The sequence below is a fragment of the Bubalus bubalis genome, chromosome 16 (genome assembly GCF_019923935.1).
Source record: "Bubalus bubalis isolate 160015118507 breed Murrah chromosome 16, NDDB_SH_1, whole genome shotgun sequence".
NCBI classification, from domain to species: Eukaryota; Metazoa; Chordata; class Mammalia; order Artiodactyla; family Bovidae; genus Bubalus; species Bubalus bubalis.
In genome coordinates, this window is record NC_059172.1 from 10,552,376 (window position 1) to 10,578,006 (window position 25,631).

At 44.7% G+C, this 25,631-nt stretch overlaps 1 protein-coding gene across 5 annotated transcripts in view; it reads right to left on the minus strand.

Moving 5' to 3' along the window:
- EXT2 (exostosin glycosyltransferase 2) overlaps positions 1-25,631 on the minus strand; it is a 143,275-nt gene that overhangs the window by 34,963 nt on the left and 82,681 nt on the right. For all 5 annotated transcript variants that reach the window (XM_045162919.1, XM_045162916.1, XM_045162918.1 and 2 more), the window contains 2 exons: positions 18,358-18,547; positions 8,690-8,856 (listed from right to left, as the gene is read on the minus strand). In XM_045162919.1, coding sequence (XP_045018854.1) covers positions 8,690-8,856; positions 18,358-18,547 — 357 coding nt within the window. The remainder of the gene's footprint in view (positions 1-8,689; positions 8,857-18,357; positions 18,548-25,631) is intronic.

The following is a 25,631-nucleotide window of genomic DNA, read 5'->3' on the forward strand; positions in this document are numbered from 1 at the left end:
CTTTTGTGTTTCCATACCAACTGTAAGAATTGTTGTTCCAATTCTGTGAAAAATACTACTGGCAATTTGATAGGAACGGCACCGACCGTTGGCTGCTTTCAGCAGTACAGTCATTTTCACAATATTCTTCTTCCAATCCAAGAACATGCTCGCTCTCCATCTGTTGGTGTCACCTTTGATTTCTTTCAAGTGTATCTTATTGTTTTCTAAGTACAGGTCTTTCGCCTCCTTTGGTAGGTTTATTCTGAGGTATTTTATTCTTTTTGATGTGATGGTAAATGGGATTGTTTCCTTAATTTCTCTTTCTGATCTTCTGTTGTTAGTGCACATGAATTCAAGAGATCTCTGTGTATTAATTTTGTATCCTGCAACTTTACCAAATTCATTGATGAGCTCTAGTTTTCTGGCAGTCATCTTTCAGAATTCTCCAGGCAAGAATACTGGAGTGGGTAGCCATTTCCTTTTCCAGGGCATTTTCTCCACCCAGGGATTGAACCCAGGTCTCCTGTGCTGTAGGCAGAGTCTTAACCATCTGAGCCGCCAGGGAAGCCCTTCTTTGCTATAATACTCTTTAAATGCCTGTAGGATCTATAATGACAACCTTTCCTTAATTCCTTTTCATTCCTAATAATGATAAGTTGTGTTTCTTTGTTTTGAGTGGTTTGGCTAAGGATTTATCAATTTTGTTAATTTTTTCAAAAAGTCAATTTTGGGGTCTATTAATTTTCTCTTCTGTTTCCTAGATTTTATTAGCATTTATCTTTATTCTTTCCTTCTACTTGCTCTGAGTTTAACTTACTCTTCTTTTTCTAGCTCCTTAAAATAGAACAAAGTTTAGGTGACTGCGTTTAACCTTTTCTTCTCTCCTATTATATGCATTTACTTGTTATAAATTTCCCCTAAGAACTGCTTTACCTGCATCCCACAATTTTTCTTCAGGTTTGGAAAATAATTTACTTACAATAAAATCACTAGTTCAAAGTCTGTGTTGATAAAAGTACACAGTCCTATGGCCAGCATCACAATCATAACACAACACGTCCACCCCCTGAAAAGTTCCTTCTGCTCTTTTGTTCTCAGGTCCGCCCTCACCCCTGGCAACATAGTTTTTCCTAGAATTTTATGCACAGAACATGTCAGTAAGTGGTCTTTTGCACGTGGCTTCATTCTCTCAGTATAACAATTCTGAGATTTATCCATGTTGCTGGATATATCAGGAGTTTATTTCTTTTTATTGCTGAATGATATTTCACAGCACAGGTATTCCATATTGTTTCTCCATTTGCAAGTTGATGCACCTAGGTTTTCTATATTATGAGCGAGGCTACGAATTTCTTTTGGAATCTGGGTCATAGAAAAGTGAAACTTTTTTTTTCTTAAACTTTATGAGAATCTGCTAAACATTTTCCCAAACTGGCTGCACCATTTCTCTTTTCCCCAACAACGTGTGAGAGCTCTAAGCTGCCCCACATCTACCCTCCGTGCGGCACGGTCAGCACCTGCAGTTTTATTTAGCCACAGCAGTGGGTGCAGTGATAGCCCAGTGTGCTTTTACTGTAGAAGTGCCCTAATGACGATGAGGTGGAGAGTGTTTCCATATGTTAGTCTATACCTGTATATTTTATTTTATGAAGTAACTGCTCAAATCTTTAATTGACTTGTTTTCTCATTATAGAGGTGTGAATAGTTCTTTATATATACTGAAAATATTTTTCCCAGTCTATAAATTGCCTTTTTATTTTCTTAGAAGTGTCTTTTTAAGTGTTGCTAATTTTGATGAAATCCAATGATTTCTTTTCAGAGACGGCAATGGCACCCTACTGCAGTACGCTTGCTTGGAAAATCCCATGGATGGAGGAGCCTGGTAGGCTGCAGTCCATGGGATCACGAAGAGTCAGACACGACTGAACGACTTCACTTTCACCTTTCACTCTCATGCACTGGAAAAGGAAATGGCAATCCACTCCAGTGTTCTTGCCTGGAGAATCCCAGGGACGTGGAGCCTGGTGGGCTGCTGTCGATGGGGGTCACACAGAGTTGGACACAACTGAAGCGACTTAGCAGCAGCAATGATTTCTTTTATAAATTATGTTATTTGTCTCCTACTTTAAAAAAAAAATCATTGCTTAGCTCAGGCACACTAGAACTTTTTTCACTGTTACCTTGAAGAAGTTTTTATAGTTTTAGTTCTTGTATTTAGGACAAGATCTATTCTGAACTGACATATGGATATCAAATTGCTCCAGCGCTATTTAGTGAAAAGCCTATTCCACCTCTACTGAATTGACTTGGGTCTTTTGCAGAAAACTGACTGACCACACATGTAGTCTATTTCTAGACTCTTTACATTCTGTTTCGTTGATCTACACGTCTAAGTTTACATCAATACCACAGAGTCTTGATTATGTTAGCTTTATATGTCTTAAAATAAGGCAGTCTTATAATTTTGTCCTTTCTTAAAACTTTGGCTTTTGGCTTTTTCAGGTCCATTGTGTTTCCATTTCAATTTTAGAACTGCTGTCAATTTCAACTTTTTAAAAAAGCCTTCTGGGATTTTGACTGTGCTTGCTTTGAATCTATAAATCAGTTTGGGGAGAACTTACCCCTTAATAATAGTGAATCTTCAGATTCAAATGTATGATACATGTTTCCATTTATGAAGCTGTTCAATTTCTTTGAGCAATGTTTTATGGTTTTCATTGAACCGATGGGGCACACATTTTACTAAAGTTTTCAAGTTGACTTGCCCTACCCTTCTCCAGGCAGCCACTGATCTTTCAATCACTGAAGATTTAGTTTGTGTTTCCTATAAATGAAATCATAAAATATGTTCTCTTTTTCACCTTGCTTCATTCACTCAGCATAATTATTTTTAAATACATCTACGTATCAATAGCTCATCTACTTATTACTAAGTAGTGCTCTACTGTATGGAGAAGGCAATGGCACCCCACTCCAGTACTCTTGCCTGGAAAATCCCATGGACGGAGGAGCCTGGAAGGCTGCAGTCCATGGGGTCGCTGAGGGTTGGACACGACTGAGCGACTTCACTTTCCCTTTTCACTTTCATGCATTGGAGAAGGAAATGACAACCCACTCCAGTGTTCTTGCCTGGAGAATCCCAGGGACGGGGGAGCCTGGTGGGCTGCTGTCTATGGGGTCGCACAGAGTCGGACACGACGGAAGCGACTTACCAGCAGCAGCGGCAGCTCTACTGTATGGATACACTACAGTTAGTTTATTCATTCAACTTCTGATAAGATTGTTTTCCTCCAGTTTTTTGCTTTTACAAATAAACATTGCAAATACACTAAAACTTACATTAGCATACAAGTATTTATGTATACATATGCTCTCATTTCTCTAGGGTAAATCTCTGTGGGAAGAACGGTGGGGTCACATTGTAGATTTACATTCAACATTTTAAACACCAAACTGTTTTCTAAAATGGTAGCATCTAGGTTATGGATCACAGTAAAGTGGAAAGGCATGCAGGCCAGAATCATCTGTCTCCTATCTTTCATGTGCATGCTGGTAATGAAAATTTGTTCATTCATCAAATATTGCTAACTGCTGAATGGACTGAGCTGGGTTAGGCAGAGGATACAGCAATGAATAAGACGGCCATATTTCTGTCCCTATGGGGCTTCCATTCTAGAAGAAAAGCAGACACTAAACAACACACTTCACAATTACTTGCTTACAAAGAGGTTGAGTGCTCTAGTCTGGAGACTTTCTGAAAGCTTCTTTTGATCTGAGTGCTGAAGGACGAAAAACAGTCAACAAGATAGATGTACTCCTAACACACAGCGATAACTGCGACACAGAAGTAGTTCTGGCTCCCACATAAGCCCCTAGGACGTAAATTTTTATTAACTGATTTGTTTATTCTCTTAATCCATCAAGTCTACATGAAAATAATCCCAGGCTTTCGCATAAAAAACAGGATTTAGGAGTACCATCCTCTTCTGTCTTCTGATTTTTAACACAAAACTGGGTACCCTCCCCGGAAGAGCACTATCCCTTCTGAATGATGAAAACAACCACAAACCCTCCCCATGAATCACTGGATCACGAGAAGGACGGCAGCAGTCATGGTAGAGCAGCCGATGAAGCATCTCATAAAGAGCAGAGCATGTGGCCCACCAGCCAGAACATGCACTTACTAAGCACTGCCCGTGCACTGGTGCTGCTGCTGCTGCTAAGTCACTTCAGTCGTGCCCGACTCTGTGCTACCCCAGAGACGGCAGCCCACCAGGCTCCCCCGTCCCTGGGATTCTCCAGGCAAGAACACTGGAGTGGGTTGCCATTTCCTTCTCCAATGCATGAAAGTGAAAAGTGAAAGTGAAGTCACTCAGTCGTGCCCGACTCTTAGCAACCCCATGGACTGCAGCCTTCCAGGCTCCTCCGTCCATGGGATTTTCCAGGCAAGAGTACTGGAGTGGGGTGCCATTGCCTTCTTCGCTACACAATCTTATCTAATGCGCATGAGAACCCAGCGAAGCAGACACTGTCAGCACCATTCTGTGCAAGAATAAACTACAACCCAGAGAGATTACATAAGTCGTCCATGGTGACAGAACAGAAACTTGGGTCCAGCACTAACTTTTTCCATAGTATTAATTATTATGCAAGAGATAACTTTACAACAGCACCCTAAAGCACCAGTGGTAGGGATGCCTGAGAAACAAATTTGTTTTCTTTAGTACCAAGGTAATTTAGTGATGGACAAGTGATAGAAGATGGTTCTGAGGACTACTTTTGAGGACCAGTAGTCTCTGACATGGTAAAATCCTCAAGGAAGACAATATAGTGTCACCCAAACTTGGATTCAGATCTCAACTCTCCCACTTATTTAGCTGTGTGACTGTAGGGAAGTCATCTAATCTTGCTTAGTCTCAGTAAAGAAAGGGGGAAAAAAAAAAAAGAAAAAAAACACCAACCAAACCCAGTAAGTGCCGAGGAGGTTTGGGAAAAGATCGTTCAGTTCAGTTCAGTCGCTCGGTCATGTCCGACTCTTTGCAACCCCATGAACCACAGCACGCCAGGCCTCCCTAACTGTCACCAACTCCCGGAGTTTACCCAAACTCATGGCCATTGAGTCAGTAATGCTAACCAACCATCTCATCCTCTGTTGTCCCCTTCTCCTCCTGTCCTCAATCTTTCCCAGCATCAGGGTCTTTTCAAATGAGCCAGCTATTCTCATCAGGTGGCCAAAGTATTGGAGTTTCAGCTTTAGCATCAGTCCTTCCACTGAACACCCAGGACTGGTCTCCACTGGTGTATGTAAACACCCAGCAAACTGGTAGCAACACAGTAAGCAACACGTAGATGGTAGTTAGAGAAGTTACTCCTTTCTTAGCATCTGGAGAAGACCCCCCGTTACTAGAGATGAAGGGTGTCCCTGCCCGCTACCTCTTGATACACAGCTGACTGCTTCAGAGGTCACGTGGAGTAAACACAGAGCATCAGAGGAAAGAGATGAAGACTTAAACTCAGTCCCTCTGGGTTTTGCACTTCTTCTCATTAATACACTTTTTGTCGCTCTAAATGAACTCAAGGTTGAAAGAGATTTCAGGCTGCAATATTCCTGAGATCCCAAGATTTTAAGCCATGGTTGAAAGGAATTCATCCAGGGTACCTTTCTTTTATCAGACTTCATTTAGACCAACTGCAAATAGCAAAGAGGCAGCACTCTGTCCATCTTGGCTACCTTTCCTCATTTGAAATGTTCCCATTTCCCACCTTCCTTTTACCACAAAAACAAACACAAGGATATAGTTTGAAGCCATTATATGCAATGGAGAGAGAAAACATTGGCAAGAAAAAAACCAGGTCTGTTTGCCATGAGTTGGCTATAGAAATAAGTAATTTGCTTTTTTTTAAAAAAGGGAATGATAGTGTATGAAAAATCACCCAACACCTTAGGTGTGATGATAGGAAACACATCTCTATGAATGGAAATAAACCCAGGAAGGTGAGTCTATGTACTAGCTACATTCATGCCTTTCACTGGCCAGTAATGATATCAACCAGGGTATTCACATACCAACCTGTTTCACAGCAATTTCTTTTATACTCAATGGATATATAAATATATTTTATATATAATATACATTATATATAATTATAAAATGTTGAGCTTTAAGCTCAACATTCAGAAAACAAAGATCATGGCATCTGGTCCCATCAATTCATGGCAAATAGATGGAGAAACAGTGGAAACAGTGGCAGACTTTATTGTTTTGGGCTCCAAAATCACTGCAGATGGTGATTGCTGCCATGAAATTATAAGATGCTTGCTTCTTGGAAAAAAAGTTAAGACTAACCTAGACAGCATATTAAAAAGCAGAGACATTACTTTGCCAACAAAGGTCCGTCTAGTCAAAGCTATGATTTTTCCAGTAGTCATGTATGGATGTGAGAGTTGGACTACAAAGAAAGCTGAGTGCCAAAGAATTGATGCTTTTGAACTGTGGTGTTGGAGAAGACTCTTGAGAGTCCCTTGGACTGCAAGGAGATCCAACCAGTCTATCCTAAAGGAGATCAGTCCTGGGTGTTCATTGGAAGGACTGATTTTGAAGCTGAAACTCCAATACTTTGGCCACCTGATGTGAAGAGCTGACTCATTTGAAAAGACTCTGATGCTGGGAAAGACTGAGGGTGGGAGGAGAAGGTGACGACAGAGGATGAGATGTTTGGATGGCATCACCAACTCAATGGAAATGAGTTTGAGTAAGCTCCAGGAGTTGGTGATGGACAGGAAGGCCTGGCATGCTGCAATCCATGGGGTCTCAAAGAGTCAGACACAACTGAGCGACTGAACTGATAATATGCATTATATATAATTATTTATATATATTTCCATATATGTTAAATTATTTATGTCTACATATAAAAAGGACTTCCTTGGTGGCTCAGAGGATAAAGCGTTTGCCTGCAATGTGGAAGACCTGGGTTCAATCCCTCAGTCGGGAAAATCCCCTGGAGATGGAAATGGCAATCCATTCCAGTACTCTTGCCTGGAAAATTCCATGGACGTAGGAGCCTGGTAAGCTACAGTCCATGGGATTACACCTGGGGGAATATGAGGTTTTAATTTTTGGTGCTGGTGGTCACAAGGGGGATTCCTATTTCTTCCCTTTAAAATCCACTTTTAGTGGACATTGAATTTCCAAATACATGAGGTTTTCTAAAGTATCTTTGATATTATTTTCTTATTTAAATGCTTTCTTCTCTGCAATAACTGTGTTGTTTTTCAGTCTTCTACCTTTATTGAGGCTTTTAATGGCTAAATCAAAGATATCTCTTGGTAAATGTCATAGTGCACTGGAAAATCGGTGAGTTATTTTCATATCTTTAAAAATATGATTTCTAACATAATTCCACAGTGGTAAGAGAACAGACTCTATGATTTCAATACCTTTAGACCACAAGATTTTTGCACCTTGATTTATGTCCCTGGCTATGTTCCAATGTCTCCTAGTTTACAGTCTATGGGAACTTGGACAGAATTTGTATCCTATTATTGTGTGAAAGTTGTATGAATCTTAATTATGCTGAATTGGTTCATGGTGCCTTTCAGGTCTACTGTATCTTTCTACTTATCTGTATATTCATTCTATTAATTTTTGAAAGTCTGATATTGAAACTCCAACTAAAAATCTTAATTTACCTAGTTTAAAAAAAGAACTGTAATATATAGCGGAACTATATGTAACTTTGTTCTGTATTTTCCAAGTCTCCTATAAATGTGTTATCTTACTTTGATAATTTAAAAAATAAGAAAAAAAATCCACTTTTAAGGTTTAGAAAACAAATTTCTATAACACATGTACCAAATATGGCTTCATTAAATAAAGTTTCATGATTTCTTAGAACCTCAAATTTAACAGATCCTGAGTCAACTAAAGAAGATGGTTACCTCTCTCCCCAAAGCAGGATGACTCTTGGGGATAATTCCCCCACTTTCCCTTGTGCCGGCTGTGGCTAAGTGATGTGCACACTGTTCTGCTTGGCTCTGAGACCCCCGACTCGCCCCTGCAGCCCCAGGCCTCCGCCTGTCGCCATCAGGCGTCTCGCGGACATGCCCCTGACAGGACGCATCAATTCCTAGTGCTTTTCACCAGGCCTCGGCTCTGGCACTTTCCCCTGGGGAGACCTTTCCTGGTCTCCATACTTAACCCTTGAACCCAGCCTAATCCATCAGCCTCCCTGAATGAACGGTGATAGAGAATGCTCCTCCCCAAAGCCAGGCAGCCAGCCCTGCACTTAGGGCTCAGAAGGCAGCCGTCCGCGGGCTGCTTTCTCTCTGTCAGTGCCGCCCGCGTCTTCACTTACTGATGTTTTATTCTGGCCGTGCCCAGCTCCCGAGTCTGGGCAGTGCTCTTCATGGAGACATCAGTAAAGCGCTTGTTAAATCTCACAGATGCTCTTTTGAAAACGTCCCCTGGGACCCTCCTTGGGAGTTCCCCAAACTGGCAGCCAGCACAATTGTCATTTTGGAATAGGGGTTCCCCGAAGCTCTAAAGAACGGCTTCATGACCCACGCTCCCAAGCACGGTTTTTGGGTGCTACTACAAATCACAACTTCAGAGAATGAAATATAACCCTCTGTATTAGGAAAGACAAGCAATAATGGGCAATAAATATTAAATATGAAAACGCACTGTTTGAGAGACCTCCTTACCTCATAACCGAACTGCAGTTCATCAGAGGTCAGCATGATGATATCATCATCAATAGCCAGGACGGCCTCTGTCTCGATTTCATCGTAAGGGAAGAAGCGGTTACTCAACTTGTTTTCAGCTGTTCTCACAACTTTTAATGGAACCCGGATTTTGGGCCACAGAGAATCTGGGAAAAAAAAAAAAAAACAACACCAAGGTATTTATGATTCTTCTAACGTCTTTGAAAAGATAAACTGGTAAAAGCCGTGTCTCACAAATAAGACAGAAGAAGCAACTCAAAGCTGTGACTCTCATGAAATCCACAGGCACAGGGCTTCCCCGGTGGCTCAGTGGTAAACAATCAGCCTGCCAATGCACGAGATGTGGGTTCAATCCCGGATCCAGGAAGATCCCACATGCCACAGAGCAACTGAGCCCGTGTGCCACAACTACTGAGCCGGTGCTCCAGAGCCCGGGAGCCCCGGCTACTGAAGTCCTGTGCGCCCTGGAGCCCACGTTCGGAAACAAGACAAGCCACTGGAAGGAGGGGCCCTCGCACCGCATCTAGAGAGCAGCCCCCACTCTCCATAACTGGAGAAAAAGGCCGTACAGCAATGAAGACCCAGCACAGCCAAAAATAAATAAGAATATGGGGAAAAAACAAAAACCGCATGCACAACTACAGGAGGACATTCTTAAAGATGAATGTTTTGTCTTCTCTCTACATCCTTACAACACTGCTGCTGCTCAATGCTGTCTGAACCAGAATCCACAACAGGCTCCAAGTCACAACTGAGAGGCGGGGGTGGGGGAGGGGGTGCCGAACGACTTGATGAAGGTCACAGGGACAGGCCAGGAGCAGGCATGGGCCCTGTCTGCCTCATTCTCAGGCCCATGGTTTGAACACCAGGACTCGACCACCTGGCCACCTCTGCATAATCCTTCCGGGTGTGTACACCCAACCCCAAACTTGCCTGCAGCCCCTCTGGGAAACATTTGCTGAAAGAGGATGAGCGTGCCTACCTCCATCACCAACGGCTCCCAAGGCCGCCGAAGCCACCCTCACAAAACCGTTGCCCTGAGTGAGTTCAGCTTTCCTAACTCAGCACCTCACCGCTCAACAGCCGCTCTCTCCTGACTCACTGGGTTTGGGTTCTCATCATAACCAATTTACAGAGTAAATATCAAATTTCTAGGTCCGATTACATGGGATTTTCTGGTATACTGAAGACCCACGAACTTGTGACTCGCCTTACATTTTTCCCATTCTACTTTGAAGCAATTCAACCTCAGGTTCCTCATTTTAAAGTGATGCATTTAGCACAGAATAAAATGAACACTTCTTTGGTACAGGACCTATGTCTACAGACCTCAGGGTTCTTTACAGAGGGCAGTTTGTTCTTCACGCAACATTTGTCAGATGAGAACGGAAAGGTATCATATTGCTTCCAGAAACCCAACACATAATTGTGGGATGGTCTAGTTTTGTGAGTCTTGAAGCCCCAAAATGCCTGTGGCCACTCCGAAGTCACCATACCGAATAAGTATGACTGAGGGAAAATCAGGAGGAAAAAAGGTTGCCCTAACAGACATCCTATAAAATATCTTACTTCTGCATAATTTACAATATGTCCAGGTAAGGTGCTCCTAGGTTCTTGGAAGAGAACCTTCTTTGTATATATATATGAAGAAGATATTCCTTAAGTTCTAAATAAGCCTAGAGCCTAAAACTCCTGGTGACACAGATTGTAAAGAGTCTTCCTGCAATGCAGGAGACCCAGGCTCGATCCCTGGGTCAGAAAGATCCCCTGGAGAAGGGAATGGCTACCCATTCCAGTATTCTTGCCTGGAGAATTCCATGGACAGAGGAGCCTGACAGGCTATATAGTCCATGGGGTCACAAAAAGTCAGACACAACTGAGCGACTAACACTTTCACAGCCTGAAAAAGCTTAGAGCCTAAAAATGTGTTCAACTCCAAAAAAAAAAGCATGTTTGGGAAAGGACTGGAGACCAAAGAAATGATCCAATGGGTCAGTCCCTTTTAATCAATAATTAACCTGGTCCAGAATGACATAATCAAAAACTGTCTTCAGAATAAATGGATAGGCACAGGACTAAGAGACTGGAGACCTGAGTTCTGCATTTCCCATGGGGTTCTTAGGCAGGTCCCTTCTTCTCAGGGTAAGAATAAGTGGAGAGAGAGAAGGGAACCTTCATTAAGCAACCAGTATATGCCAGATACTTTACAGGTGCACTGTCATTCATCCTCCTGACAAGTCTATGGAGCAGAAATTATTTACAGAGTAGGATTCACAAGGCTCAGAGAGGTTAAGTACATTGGCTGGGGTTAGGGCTAAATGATACAGCTAGCATTTGAATCTAAGTCTGTTTAGCATCAAAGACCAAATAGGACCAGCACCGTTTACTGCAGCTTGAAAATGTCATGTTTCTCTGGATCTGGAACAAAAACAATCATCCTTATTCTTCTCTGCTTCCCATTCCCTCTTCCAGTTAAGTAAAAGAAATCCCTGTCATAAATCCAAATCCTTAGAAAACATGATTAAATTGTAATATCTAAAAGTGAAGGAAGTTATAGCTCTAACTAGATCAGTGGTTATCTTTAGATCAGTGGTTCTCAAATGGTGTCGGGACTCCTTTGTGCTCTTAAAAACTGTTGAGATTTCCAAAGAAGTTTTATTTATGTGGGAAACACACACACACACAATTTATTATATTCTGAATGAAAACCAAGGAAACTTTAAAACCCAGGACACAAGAGCACACACTCCATCAGCCAGTAGAGTGGTGATGTCATCCCATGTTGGGCAGCCCCTGGAAAACCCCACTATGCACACGTGAAAAATATAAGCGTGGGAAAGCAGGGTGACTCAGCATTCTCAGAGAAAGAATTTCAACCTCACCAACCCTGTGAAAGAACCTCAGGGATGCTCAGCAGTCCCCGGACTGCACTTCGAGAACCTCTGTATGAGACCTTGTATTTAGATTTGGGTACTGCAAAAGAGCTGCCCAGCATGGCTCAGACGATAAAGAATCTGCCTGCAATGCAGGAGACCAGGGTTCAATCCCTGGGTCGGGAAGATTCCCTGGAGAAGGGAATGGCAACCCACTCCAGAATCCTTGCCTGGGGAATTCCATTGGCAGAGGAGCCTGGAGGACTACAGGCCGTGGGGTCGCAAAGAGTCAGACATGACTGAACGACCAGCACACAAACGCTTACAGAAGAACCAACAAACTGGGAGATAGGAGGAGTTGATGAGGACAGTACAGGTCCTTGGATCCAGGATCTCTTTAAACTGAATATGCCATGCACTGCCTCTCAGCTCCAAATTCACCCTTCACTGCCCTGGGGGTGATACTGGCAGCCAGCCCCATCACCATTTCCCCTTTGCCCGCTGACGCGACATTAACACGTCAGCAGCAGGTGCTGGAGGGACGCTGGGAGGTGAGGGCTTTGCTTCCTGGTTCAGGTGCGCCTTTTTCACTTGCTCCTTTGGTACCTGGCCAGCAGGCAGGCAGCAGCACCCCTCTCCAGCACGTGTAGATGGCACCCCCAAGGGAGGCTCCCAGCAGGTTCTACAGACACCCCAACAGGCTCCCGAAGGAGTCTGGCAGCTCCTCTGTCAGTTTCCTGGCAAGTTCTGTGATACCTTCAGCAGCAGCTCAGCTGAGGTTCTGCCCTCAGGTGGTTCCTCAGGAACTGAAGCCCTCGCCAGTACCCCTCTGAGGCCAATAACACCCCCCGGAGGGCTTCCTGTTGAATTCTGTGGGTATCCAAAGGGGCTGCTGGTTTCCTGCTTGCCAGACTCAGCCTGTGGCACCTGAGCAGCTTCACCATGCAGTGGGCCTGAATCTCAGACCGAGCTGGGGGAGGCGCTCTCAATCCCCAAGCTGATTTCCTATAATCCCGGGAGCTCTCTTCACCCTTTAGCCACCAATCTCCTAGTCCTCGTTAACAATTCCTAGTTAAAACTTGAACTTTTCCTGGTCAAGTTGCTGTGTGGTTTCTGTCTCCCACCTGGACCTTGACTAACACACTAGGGCTATCAGAAGGGTTCTCAGATGAAAAGGCTTCTGAGTGGCTTCTCTATGGCTTCTGAAGCTAGAAGCATGACCAATGCTTGGGTGAAAGTTACAGGGAAACCGATTCAGGCTCAAAATCGGTAAGAATGTTCTGATGAAATGAAATGCCTTCAGCAACGCTATGTGCTCTTCCACTTGAAATGTAGTAACTTCAGGGACCAAACAAGATACCTCTGAGGACTGTATGGCCACTCACATTTCACAGAGAGAACAGTCTTTGGAAAGAGCTTTAAATCTCAGGTGTTTGTATTCCTTATCAGCTACGTGATCTTGAACAAGTCGTGATTTTGTACCTGTTTCTTTGACTATGAAGATGGGATAGTGACACCATCTTCACCTGTGGCAAGGCGTGAGGAGGAACAGGAATGCATTTAGCAGCTCAGTGCCCAGCACGTGGCAGAACTTCCACCAAATGTTGGCTGTGCTTTCCCTTGCGAGTCTGTGCCTATTTACAGACCAAAGGCTGAACCCTAGGTATCGGTGGCAAAGCGGCACACGTTGGATCTCGTACATCACCCCGACAGTCTAGCGGCATGTCCTCAGCTTTTATCTTCAAAGTTCACTGAGACCAGCGGAAACCCCGCCATTAATCCTCTACGACTGAAAAAACCTAAGTTGCCAACGATTCCGTTGGCAAGAAACATGGAACTCTTGCCAAGGAAATTTCACAAGGCAACAAACAGCCTCTTCTTTCTGCAACATAAAAAGAGGCTAGAAAACAGGTGAGCTGCTTGCGTGATGTGTCAGTGTTCTCAACCCTGGATGAGAGTCCCTTTCACCCGGGGAGTGTGCACAACATCTTCAACAGAGAGTTTTCCACATTCTTTTCCTATGTGTAGCCAGAAAATTACTCAGGACAATGTCTAAAAACAACCTTCCTTGATAAGGTCTTTGATAGGGAAGTTTTAGCAAGTGAGGAAAGCTAAATGGGTAAGATGGAAATGTAGAATGAATCGTGGCTTTCTTGGAAAGGTGATTACCTTTTCCTGTCCTGAGTTGGGCCTGGAGAGCCAAAGGCAGCTTTGGTAAAAGGAGTCTCCATCTCAACGGTCCAGCTCCCTATGAACCACTGTGACCACAAGGAAGGACTCCAAGTAGAACTCCCAGTTTCTTGTTTTCACAGCTTCAAATAGAACAGGCCTCTAAGGAGGGGATCCAACTTCCTTGGGCTTTTGTATCCCTTCTGTGGAACACGGGAACAAGAAAGTGGCTAGCCAAAGAAGCATTATAATTACTCCCTGCCTTAAAGAAGATAATTCTGATATAGGATTTTGATACAGTTTGGAAAAAAAAAAAAAATAGGACAGGAATACAAGGTAGGAAAGAAAAACATGAGTGAGAAAGAACAGAAGACTTGTATTTTTCTTTCCATTAGTACTTTCAAAAGAATAAGATTTATTTTTCTGCCTCTCTTCGAGCCCCTGATAAGAACCTGGTTGATCTGCATAATCCCAAATCAGAGACCTGACAAAGCATGATCTCCTTGCTGCTAAACAGTAATCTGAATAGACACAGTGGTGCTCGGGGCACAGAGCATGAGCTTGGATCCAGAGAGACTTGTGTTCATTTCTGTAGACCTCTGACGTGTGTGTGTTAGTCATTGAGTCGTGTCCGGCTCTGTGTGACGCTATGGGCTGTAGCCCACCAGGCTCCTCCGTCCATGGAATGCTCCAGGCAACAATACTGGAGTGGGCTGCCATGCACTTCTCCAGGGGATAGTCCGAACCCAGGGATTGAACCCGGGTCTTTGCATTGCCGGCGAATTCTTTACTGTTTGAGCCACCAGGGAAGCCCTAGGGCAAATTACTCAGTTAATCTGAGTTTCACTTTTGTAAATGGGGATAATGTCCGCTTCTTTCAGTTTTGTTATAAGCAGTAGAGACAATACGTGTAAAGCACTCAGCACAGTTCCCATTCCTTGGATATAAAAGGTACACAATACATGTTGTAACAACACTGTATCATTCTCATTTTCACAGATGTGCGTATCAGTTCAGTCATGTCTGACTCTATGCAGTCCTTTGGACTGTCGCCCACCAGGCTCCTCTGTCCACGAGATTTTTCAGGAAAGAATACGGGAATAGGCTGCTATTTTCTTCCTCCAGGAGATCTTCCTTACCCAGGCATCTTCACAAATGGATTCTTGTAAAGTCTTACAAACTTCACTTTGCCTCTGACATTTTGAAGAGGTATGGACAGAAGAATAGGGGGTGACTCCTCAGGATGCAGAAGGAAACGGTGTCACAGCTAGAAACCTCGGGTTCTTCCACCACTGCTTGGCCCAGGTGGGGTCTTTTCCTCACTCTTTTAACCTCTAAATGGAACAGCATGAATTGTAGCTTGTGTCTCATCCTGTGAATCTGTAGCTGGCAAAACAGAAATGTCACCTTCCATTCAAAGTAGTCTGAAAAATAAGATTTCTCAAAAACATTGCCAAATTTATGAAAAACAAACAGCTGAGCCACCTAACCTGATAACTTTACAGTTCTGAGCTTTAGTCCAACTTGAAGGAGAAAAAGAACTCCTTGTGTTAAGGATTTTTTTAAAAACATGTATTGATTAACAGCTTTCTCCAAGTTGGATGCCAGGAGCCATGTGAGCTAGGAGAAATCTCCAACTTGGCAAAGGTACTACAAAATGTTCAGGTTGTCTGACGATGACCCCAAGTCCATCCTGGGGATCACTGTCAAACACAACCACAGATTCACAAAATCAACAAAATCAGGTTATCTCTGTACAAATCTCGAGCTCCCTCCAGAAGTCCTCAACCTGCCTGGTGAACAGTGGGTCCCCAGACCCTCACTCCCCACGGTCCCTGAATTCAGCTGGAAGGAAGGGCACTCCTGCTTCTGCTTCTTGATGGCCTCCATCCCGACGGACCGCCCTGAAACGCTCAGCCAATCCCATCCTGCCTATTAAGAACTGTGGAAGTAGCAACCCGAAGCCGGGGTGGCCATAGGGGAGTTCCCTGAGATCAATTCAAATTTAAAAACTGAAATCAGTTAAAACTGAAGGCTGAGTTAAACCTATCTGAAATGTACGATGTAACAGCTTCCTTCAGGCTGAGGCCAGGGGCCAAGCCTAACAACCTCTATATCCATCAAGCCGGGAAACTGAAAAGCTGAGGTCGGAGGAGGGCAGTGGTCGCCTCTTTCGTCTGACAGAGCTCAAAACCAACGTGACGAAAGCTCGCTGGAAATTTCTATTGCCTTGTCTAAGTATTTACTTAAACTTCAAACCCAGCAATTTAGACTTAAATGTAACCAAAAAGAAAATACTATTTGGTTGGGTTGGAGAGTGAAAAAAAAAAAAAAGTAGAGGGGCAGGATTTCTGCCTACACTAATCCTCCCAGCAGCAGACATGTTAACCACAATATTTATTTTAGTAAATGTAGAGAAAGTGAAAAACATCACTTTTGCCTCTAATATTTCAAAGCCTTGGACTTGTCTTTTAAAAAATATATATGTTACTAATGCCGTACATGAAAAATCAGATGCCTTTGCTGGCACGAGGGCCAGAGCTGACAGCCCCATTTACCAACTGAACAAACACCCCACAGAAGATTAAACACGGTTCATGTTCTCCCCAAACAACCACAACGCCAGAGGCAGAGCCCTGACCTAAAAACCACTGTTAGAAAAAAAGCTGGTCCAGCCCCTGAATGTGTCAAAATTTGGGCCTCATCAGTTGAGGGCTCTCTTTCCTCTCTAGGGCCAAAATACTTCAAAAATAAACTGCACTCTTGGTCATGACATTCACCACTACACTTTGGTAGGGTGTACCAAAAATTAAAACTGAACACCCAACTCCAGAACCTAGGTTTGTGCTCTTGCTTTTAGTGATGGCAATGTAGGCAGGACCTTAGACCAAGAAGGAAGAAAATTATTTCTCTTTTCTCACAGTTTGCAGTGATACTTGCTCCAAAGAAGTGACTCAAAGTCACATTAAATGAGTCACCTTATGCCCAAAGCGGCTAACCCGGGTTTCTAAGGAGAAGTCTCTTCTGCATTTAGCAGCAGCACTGCCTGTCTGTGCAGGAGGGTGGGGTGCAGCTGGGGGCTCCCGCCCTGGAAGCTGGTGGCCTCGGCATGCAGGGGGGGTCACTGCAGATACGACACACAGCTGCTCCAGCTCCAACAAGGGACACACAGCCTTCCTTCTGAAACACAACCCGTCCTGTATGAATGGAGACTCAGAGGAGCAATGCAGTGCCTCCGATCCACTCACTCTGGGCGGACCTGGGGCTCTGATGAGCCTCCCTGCTGTCCCGTTCTGTCCCCTCGGCCTCCTCCTCCTCCCCCTTCCCGTCAGTTTCATCCTCTCTCCCTCTGAGAAGGTGCCAACATCCTCTTTTTTCTTCTACCCTTTTCTGTCCCCTTTATTGAGAGTCAAACAAACAAAACAAAAATCCAAGAATGTTGGGAGGAAAACAACCTGGCACAAAAGATGATAATAGCAACAACGATATTAAGCGCCGTGTGCTTCAGGATGTACTATGGGCCTTCATGTAAAAGAGCTACTTTGTTTACTAAACTGTGGCTCCCTAGGTCTAAAAAGCAAGTACTGATGCAGAGAACAAAAGTCCCACCAAGGAAAAAATTTTTAAAGTCTCAAGAGGGCATTTAAATCCTGATTTGCCTCACAGACAGAAGTACATTCTTCTCCCAGCCTAGACTAGGGATCTACTACTGGGGTTTCCAAGGTTGACTATCCCGACTTCAGGATACCCAATTAAACGGGAACAGCCATAAAAAGTGCAGATACTACTGTCAGGCAATAAACTAGACCTTATCGGTGATAGTGGTGCACATTACAAACTTCAAACTCATTCCTTGCTCTAATCCATCAGAAACTTCCTGGCTTTAATAGGCTATAAAGGGCAGGGGCTTTGAAGTCCCTGGGATTAGGATCCATAATAGACGGACTGAATGAGAAACGAAATGCAGGTGGAACGTACATTATGCGTCCTGAATTAAAAACAAATCCAATGAATCAAACAGGCTCAGCTCGAGCTGCCAGTCAGCAGATTACAGGGGTGGCCGAGGCAAGGGACAGAGTGATTACGGATGAGCTGGTGGGAACTTCCAGCGAGGGGTCACTTTAAGGAGCTGATTCAAGCCTGGGAGGGCGTGCTTTGCTGACTCTGCCCATCAGAGGTGAGGCCGTCCTTTTTGAAGAAGAGCACAGTATCAGAGCCAAGATAAGGAAGGAGAAAACTAATGCCTTTTAAACTGACTTTTCATGTAAACAAATCAGCTGAGAGGGCTGAGGGAAGCTGAGATCTGTTTTCCCAAGGCTGATGGCCTTTGATCCTATTGATTCCTAAGCCCTCAAACACTTGTGGCTACAGAGCATGCCATGGGCTAAGAGTTAAACGGGCCACCCTAGAACAAGAACAAGATGACTGAGAAAACCAGGGTCATGCTGCCTCAGGAATGGCATTACTGTTGACAAAGCAGGAAAGTTCATTTAAGACAAAGGCTGCAAATCATTTGTCCATGAAAAAAACTCGATCCCATTGAGACGAACACAAAACGTCCAAACCGGGCCTTTCCTGGACACACCATCTCTCCGCTCGTCTTACCTTCAGGAGGGTTTTTATTCTGATTGTTCCAGACGACCAGCAGCTTGGATAGGCTGGGCACCTTGGACACTTCGGTGATGACCCGGAAGAGGCTCTCCACTCGGTCGTAGGTGAGGACGATGGCCGTGAAACCTTGAGATTGCGGGGGGATGAGGGGGAGGAAGAGAGGGTTGCTCACACTGCCCCACTTCTGCAAGAGAACAGATTAACGTGGGTCAGAGAAGGATCTAGTAACAATGGTGCTGGTCTCTTTCTCAGCGTCACCAATAAACCTGAACATGGGAGACTCGATGTAGTTTTTACCATGACCAATCCAAGAGGCAAGCAGCTGTTCAAAGTCCTCCCCACCTCAAAATCTGCACTGATGCTCTTTAACTGAGTTTGGCTCTGATACCCTTAAAAAAAGAACCAGAGAATTTTCGCAGCTAAGAGGAAATGTCTAATTAAACATGGCAGATTAAACACATGCGTTTATGTCCATTGCCTCCCCAAACCCACTAAAATGGCAATTAATAGATATAAAATATAAATCTACCCAGACAATGAAATGGGAACAGAGACAGCAGCTGATGAGCAGCAGCAACATGCTTCTGAAAGACTGAAAGGGGCTGGAGAAGTGGTGACGGAGCAGAAGGGTAAGAGTTGCAACCCAAGTACTACAAAGGGGCTGGCAAGGCAACAAGGCAACCAAGTCCCAACTGTTAGCCCCACAATGGCCCAGGGGCTGTGCTCAGTGGGACCTCACGAGGTAAGAGGAGGAGGGCGAACACAGGAGGAACAGCTGAAATACGTGTAAGGAGCAGCAACAGGTTCAGGGCACAAGCGCTCCCATCATCTGCCCACTCAGCCAGAAAACTACGCTTCTTCCTCACCCACGCTACAGAAGGGAGGTTGATTCTCTGAAAAACCTAAAGCTCTAGACATGAAAACATAGGTACTGAAGAGAGGGAAATGCAGTTAGAGCCTAAATTTTGAATGATGAGCTCTACAGGTTCCTCCCCCTCTAGCGACCCAAACACTAGCAGCCATGTGGTTTACTTGCCACTCCACCACCTTACAGGGAGGCCCCATCACCTTACAGCGAGGCCCCATCACCTCACAGCAAAGCCCTCCAGGTAACAAGCTTCTCTTAAACAAAAAGCTTTTGATCAGCTTTTTAGAGCTTCCACAGATCCTAGAATCAGACATTTCAAGAACATCTTCAGCATGAACAATAGAAAACAAATGAACAAAAAGAAAAACAAGAAGTCAGAGAAAACAAAGACAACAGAAGAAGCAGAGGGGTGGTGGTTTAGTTGCTCAGTTGTGTCCAAAGCAGAGGGGTGGTGGTTTAGTTGCTCAGTTGTGTCCAAAGCAGAGGGGTGGTGGTTTAGTTGCTCAGTTGTGTCCAAAGCAGAGGGGTGGTGGTTTAGTTGCTCAGTTGTGTCCGACTCTTTGCGACCCCATGGACTGTACAGTCCATGGAATTCTCCAGGCCAGGATACTGGGGTGGGTAACCTATCCCTTCTCCAGGGGATCTTCCCAACCCAGGGATTGAACCAGGTCTTCCGCATTGCAGGCAGATTCTTTACCAGCTGAGCCACAGGGGAAGCCCAATAATTCATGTACTAAACAATGCATCCATTTAAGGTATACAATGGGTTTTGGTATGTTACACGGTTAAATTTTAAAAACTGGTAAAATACAACACAAAACCTGCCATTTCAAACATCTTTAAGTGTACAATTCAGTGGCACGAGTTACAGTTACATTCATGTGCTTTTACATGAAAAGTCTAACTTTAGGACCTAACTTCAGCTTCACCAGGAGGAGGCTGAATATGAAATGGCCTGTTATTCTGGCTGCTCACGCTCCTTAGTCTTTTCATACTCTGGGATTTCCAAGGTTTCCCCCATCAACCTCATCCATATCACTGACGGACAGCCATCACCACGTATATGACAACAGCTGTTTGCCAGATGTGACAGTGTGGGGCAGGAAATGCACACAAGCACATGGAATGCACATGGATGGGAACTCAAGGAGACTGAATGCGATTCCTGGAGTCCTAATGTCATCAGGATATTAACGCCAAAATGTCCACAACAGGCCATAATTAAGATTTCACAACCAAGAGACACAACGGGAAAGACTATCTTCCTAAGGCTGACTTTTTGTTTCCACAATATCACTCTTGGGCATTAAGCAGTGGTCTTAGGAAGGGGCCTGGATCTTCGTGTTTCTACCCTGCATCCGATCACCTTTGCAGGAACACCTTTTCATTTTCTACTCCTATCTTACTCATCACAGTTTCCTGACTTGTATGGAAATGGAAGTCAGGAAGTAGCCCTGTGCTACTAAGTCACAGTTAATCACCAAGGTTCGTGGTCTCTCTGCCCTCACCAACCCAGCCCACTCATCAACCCCTCTCAATACAAAACTCGTGTGCTTGAAAATTACCATTTTAAATGGAAAAGAAAAAAAGGTTTTTAAAGCAGTATGTAAAATAATTTAATATGTGATGTCAAAATAGTCAAGATTTACTAAGTATTTTGGTTTCCCCAATAGCTCAGTTGGTAAAGAATCTGCTTGTAATGCAGGAGACACCAGTTCGATTCCTGGGTCAGGAAGATCTGATGGAGAAGGGATAGGCTACCCACTCCAGTATTCTTGGGCTTCCCTTCTGGCCCAGCTGGTAAAGAATCTGCCTGAAATGTGGGAGACCTGGGTTCAATCCCTGCCTACTCCAGTATCCTGGTCTGGAGAATTCCAAGGACTGTATAGTCCATGGGGTTGCAAAGAGTTCAGTAAAGACTGAACAACTTTACTGTGAGGCACTGTGCTTTACACATATTATCTCATTTGAGCCTCATGACAACCCCAAAATAGATGGCTACCACTCTCATTTTACGGATGATGAAACTGTGGGATTAGAAATAGTGAATGATGTCTAATCATTTGCTTTTACCAGTCCAGAAAGGAAAGCAGAAATAGTGAATGATGTTCATGGTCATATAACCTATACATGACAGAGCAGGAAAGCGCCCAGGCTGTCTGACTCCAAAACACCAGGATGTGGTGTTTCACGGTCCTTCCCCAGTTTGAGTTAAGCATCACCATTTACAGACTCTGGAACTGTGGGAAACTCCAGAGCTTATTACTTGTAGCTCTTCTCTGAGGAGAGAAGAGAAGAGAAATGCTGAAGGTTTTCTTGATTCTTGATGATCAAATCTGGGCCAATAAGTAAGAGCCCACCTAAACACTATGATTTCACAGGGTACATGGAATAAAAACACACCAAATACATAACACTGACACAAAGGGAGCACATAAATTTAAAAAGGTAAATACACCTCTAACACAGGAGGAAAAACTATTAAACCTCCAACAAAACGAGGTCTGTTCTTCGGGAGAAGTGGGGAACGCCAGCACATTTGCATGCCTCTATGACATTCAAAAGAGGGGAAAATTCCCTGAGAGGCAAAGCTTGGTTTCAGAAAACGAATCCCTTGGAATTTAAACCCCCTGAAAGGCATCACAGCTCTGGTTTCACAGCGCTGCCAGGAGAAGAAACGAAGTCTCTGGCAAGACAACAGATCCTGTCTCATCCCGTATGCCAGCTCCCTTCGGGAAGCGGATGGTTATGGGATGCAGGAGGAGATGAAGGGTGGGTGGGACATGGACAGTAACTTGTCTTGGCTCTCAGTTTTTCCACACCGCTCACTTGTGTGCCAACAGGGCTTGAAGACTGGAGAAGCAGAAATGGCAGCATACTGGGGGAGACAGGGCACGTAAAGGAGCGCAACAAGCTCTGAAATCTTGCCAACGCTTTGCCATAAAACGCAGGCGCTGAGATGAACGTGGAGGCGACACAGAAACCGCTGAGCATGAGTCCACCGTGTTACGAGCCTGACGCTTTGCTGTAGGACATGCCACCAACGCTGACGCAAATGCCTTCAAAAAGTGAGCCAGCACGCTGGAGGTCAGTTTTAGAATCACGTGGCCTTAATCAGAACCCAGGCTCTTCACTTACCAGCTGTGTGGCCGGGGCAAAGCGCTTAGCCTCTCTTGCACCTCAGTTTCTGAATCTATAAGATCACGTTAAAACTACAACTTTTCTAGGCGCAAGTACAAGTGCTAGTCGTTCAGTTGTGTCATACTCTTTGGGACACCATGGACACCAGGCTCCTCTGTCCATGGGATTTCCCAGGCAAGAATACTGGAGTGGGTAGCCATTCCCTTCTCCAGGGGCTATTCCTGACCCAGGAATCGAACCCAGGTCTTCTGCCCTGCAGACAGATTCTTTACCACTGAGCCATGAGGGAAGCTCTTTTCTAGGTAGTGTTACTTCACACAATAATTAAATTATTAACATGTCTTACTTATTATTTCTTAACAATCTAGATGCTGTTAATAACAGTAACAAGCTAATAAATGTAAAGTGCCCGACACATAGAAACACTCGATAAAGGAAGCCAACAGATGGTCTTATGGGAACAGCAATTTCCCTGGGATTCACTTTCTGCAGGTCTCAAAAGCAGGGTGGGAGGTGGCTAAGTGATCATGAGCTATCTTCCAGCCACTAGGATTTTAAATGAATCCCTTCTTCCTCTCTACCTTCACCTCACCATGCTCTGGGGTCCTGGTTTACCTGGATTCTCCTGGATTCTTCTTCCTCTCCAAATACACTTTTTATTTTCAAAGTTTTTCTCTTTTCTGTCCTATTCATTATATTTTAGCTATCCTGAAAGCGTCATGAAAACCAGAGTCATAACCGCTATTAACACTCAGCACCTAGCACAGTGCTTGGTGCGACTCAACAAAAACTTGTTTAAAAATGACGAAGCCTAAACTGTGTTCTTTCTGTTCTCTGTGCATGGGTGTGAACAGCTAATGTACATTCAAATGAGTGACATCAAAGCTCTGAAACGGTTTCCAACTTAGTTCATTCATTTTAAAATACGCATCCACAATCTTATCGTGCTAAGTATTCCGAAGAAGTGTATTAGGATATTTAATAGAGAGTGTGACTCTGGATGCTGACATTTACTGTGGTGTGGAAAGCCTCCTCTGTGACTCTCAGCTTCCTCACCTGTAAAATGGAGAGCCTGACAGCACCTCCTCCCTCCAGATCATGCACGTGCGCCCTCAGCCCAGGGCTCAACACAGAGCTCCAGGGATTCGGAAAGTGAAATGACAGTCAAAGGCACTCAGTCGTGTCCGACTCTGCAACCCTGTGGACTATACAGTCCATGGAATTCTCCAGGCCAGAACACTGGAGTGGGTAGCTTTTCCCTGCTCCAGGGGATCTTCCCAGCCCAGGGATCGAACTCAGGTCTCCCGCATTGCGGGCAGATTCTTTACCAGCTGAGCCACAAGGGAAGCCCAAGAATACTGGAGTGGGCAGCCTGTCCCTTCTCCAGGGGATCTTCCTGACCCAGGAATTGAACCGAGGTCTCCTGCATTGCAGGCAGATTCTACCAACTGAGCTATCCGAGAAGCCCTGAATGAACTGAGCTATCAGGGAAACTAGGAATGGTAGTTGAAAGCAAACACAAAAAACTAGCTCGCTCCAATTCATATTCTCATCTGCCAAAACAACAGTATTAGCAGCTCAGGAATCATTTCATCGGCATGATTTTTGGTGCTCATTCATTCAGTCAACATTTCCTGAGCATAAACTATAAGCCAAGAATAGGGTTAAAGACGCAAAGACAAACTCCTTCTCCTCAAACAGTTCAGAATCTGGTAGGGAAGACAGCTAGGTAAAAGACAAATTATAACGCAAACAACAAGTACTAAAACAAGGTCCTCAAGTCCCCTGGGCCCAGGAAGATCCACAGAGTTACCTCCATCTTCCTGGAGGAGGTAAGGAGGGGACGGAGCTAATCAAACAGCCACAGGGCAAGCTGAGTGGCAAGTGCTGAGACCTGCTTCCTCGCCTGCCAGGGGCAGACTCTGCCAGGGCCAAGGTTGGGAGGAGGGAGGGAGGGGAGCACGGACAAGGGACCTCAGACTCAAGACTAAAGCCACATCATGAAAAGCCCATTCGACAGAAGTTTCTTTTTAAGTCTCATGATTGGTTTTCTGTTGATCTGTTTTGAAGCTTTCTTGTCCAGAGTATTGTTTTACTGAAAAATTAACACAGCTACCTTCACGTTGTGTCTCAAAAGGTCAGAAACAGGAAATGCTGATCTGCAGCTGGGCTTCTGTGCTGGGTGCCTTTCCGTCCGCAAACATGATTCCATTTGCCTTTGGAGCCCGGTGACAGGGAGGAGAAAGGCAGCTTTAATGGGGTTTGCGCCTTTATATAGACACTCCACTCCGCTAGGGTAAGGTCAACAGACCAACCCCCAGAGGAAAAAAAAAACTTACTGGAGAAGGACATTTCAAAAACAGCGTTTAGTCACCTCTGAAATACCGTTAAGGACTGACCCCCTGCTGGCTGACCAAAGAGAGTGTCTACAGTCTGGGACCTCCTGACCCCACTTTCTGCAGGAAATCAAGCAAATTTAAACCTCCATAATTTACTCAAGACTCTGACTTCTGCCAGGGAAAAGGCAAACAGCACTGGCAATTAACTCGGCGGCCTGATTAAATCTCCATCATGGCACGATGGGGCACAAAACCAGGCACCCAGCGACAGAGGGGCCAGAGGAGAAGGCAGAGCCCCGCTACCGCAGCTGCAGCCCGGAACCCTGGCTCTCAAGGAACTTTCGGGTACGCTGGGTGAAACTCTTCACTCCAAGATGGGAGGCGATACCAGAGGAGGAGTGCGTGCACGGCGCGTTGAGGCCAAATACCTCCTTCCTCCACCACTCACCCTCCCCCCACTGCACATCTCACTCAGAACAAACATTCTTCAGGGAAGCTGAGAAACCCAGACTGTTAACTTAATCCACAACAGCCATGACAACTGTCACATCACCACGCCCACTTTCGAGAAGTTCTATCGCATCTCTTATCCTGGAGCTCCCTGGTGAATGAATTAACATCGAACAGACCAACCAGCAAGACGGACTTGTGGGTTCAGGTGGCAGGATCTCTTGAAAGAGAAGCCTTGGGAGATCAGGCTTAAAGTCCACCACCATTTCAAAGGGGTATTCTCCTTCAAGCAAGGGATTCCAACTCAACTAATTAGGTGTGCCTTTGGCAGTCTCACACACAGGCAAGTTGTCTGGGCCCTTCCTGCAATCCTGTTTTACTTTCTTGGTTGAAAGGTCATGGGAGTCCTACGTGAGCCTAACCAAAACCATCCTGGCCAAAGTTACCTACCATACAGAAAGTGGAGGAAG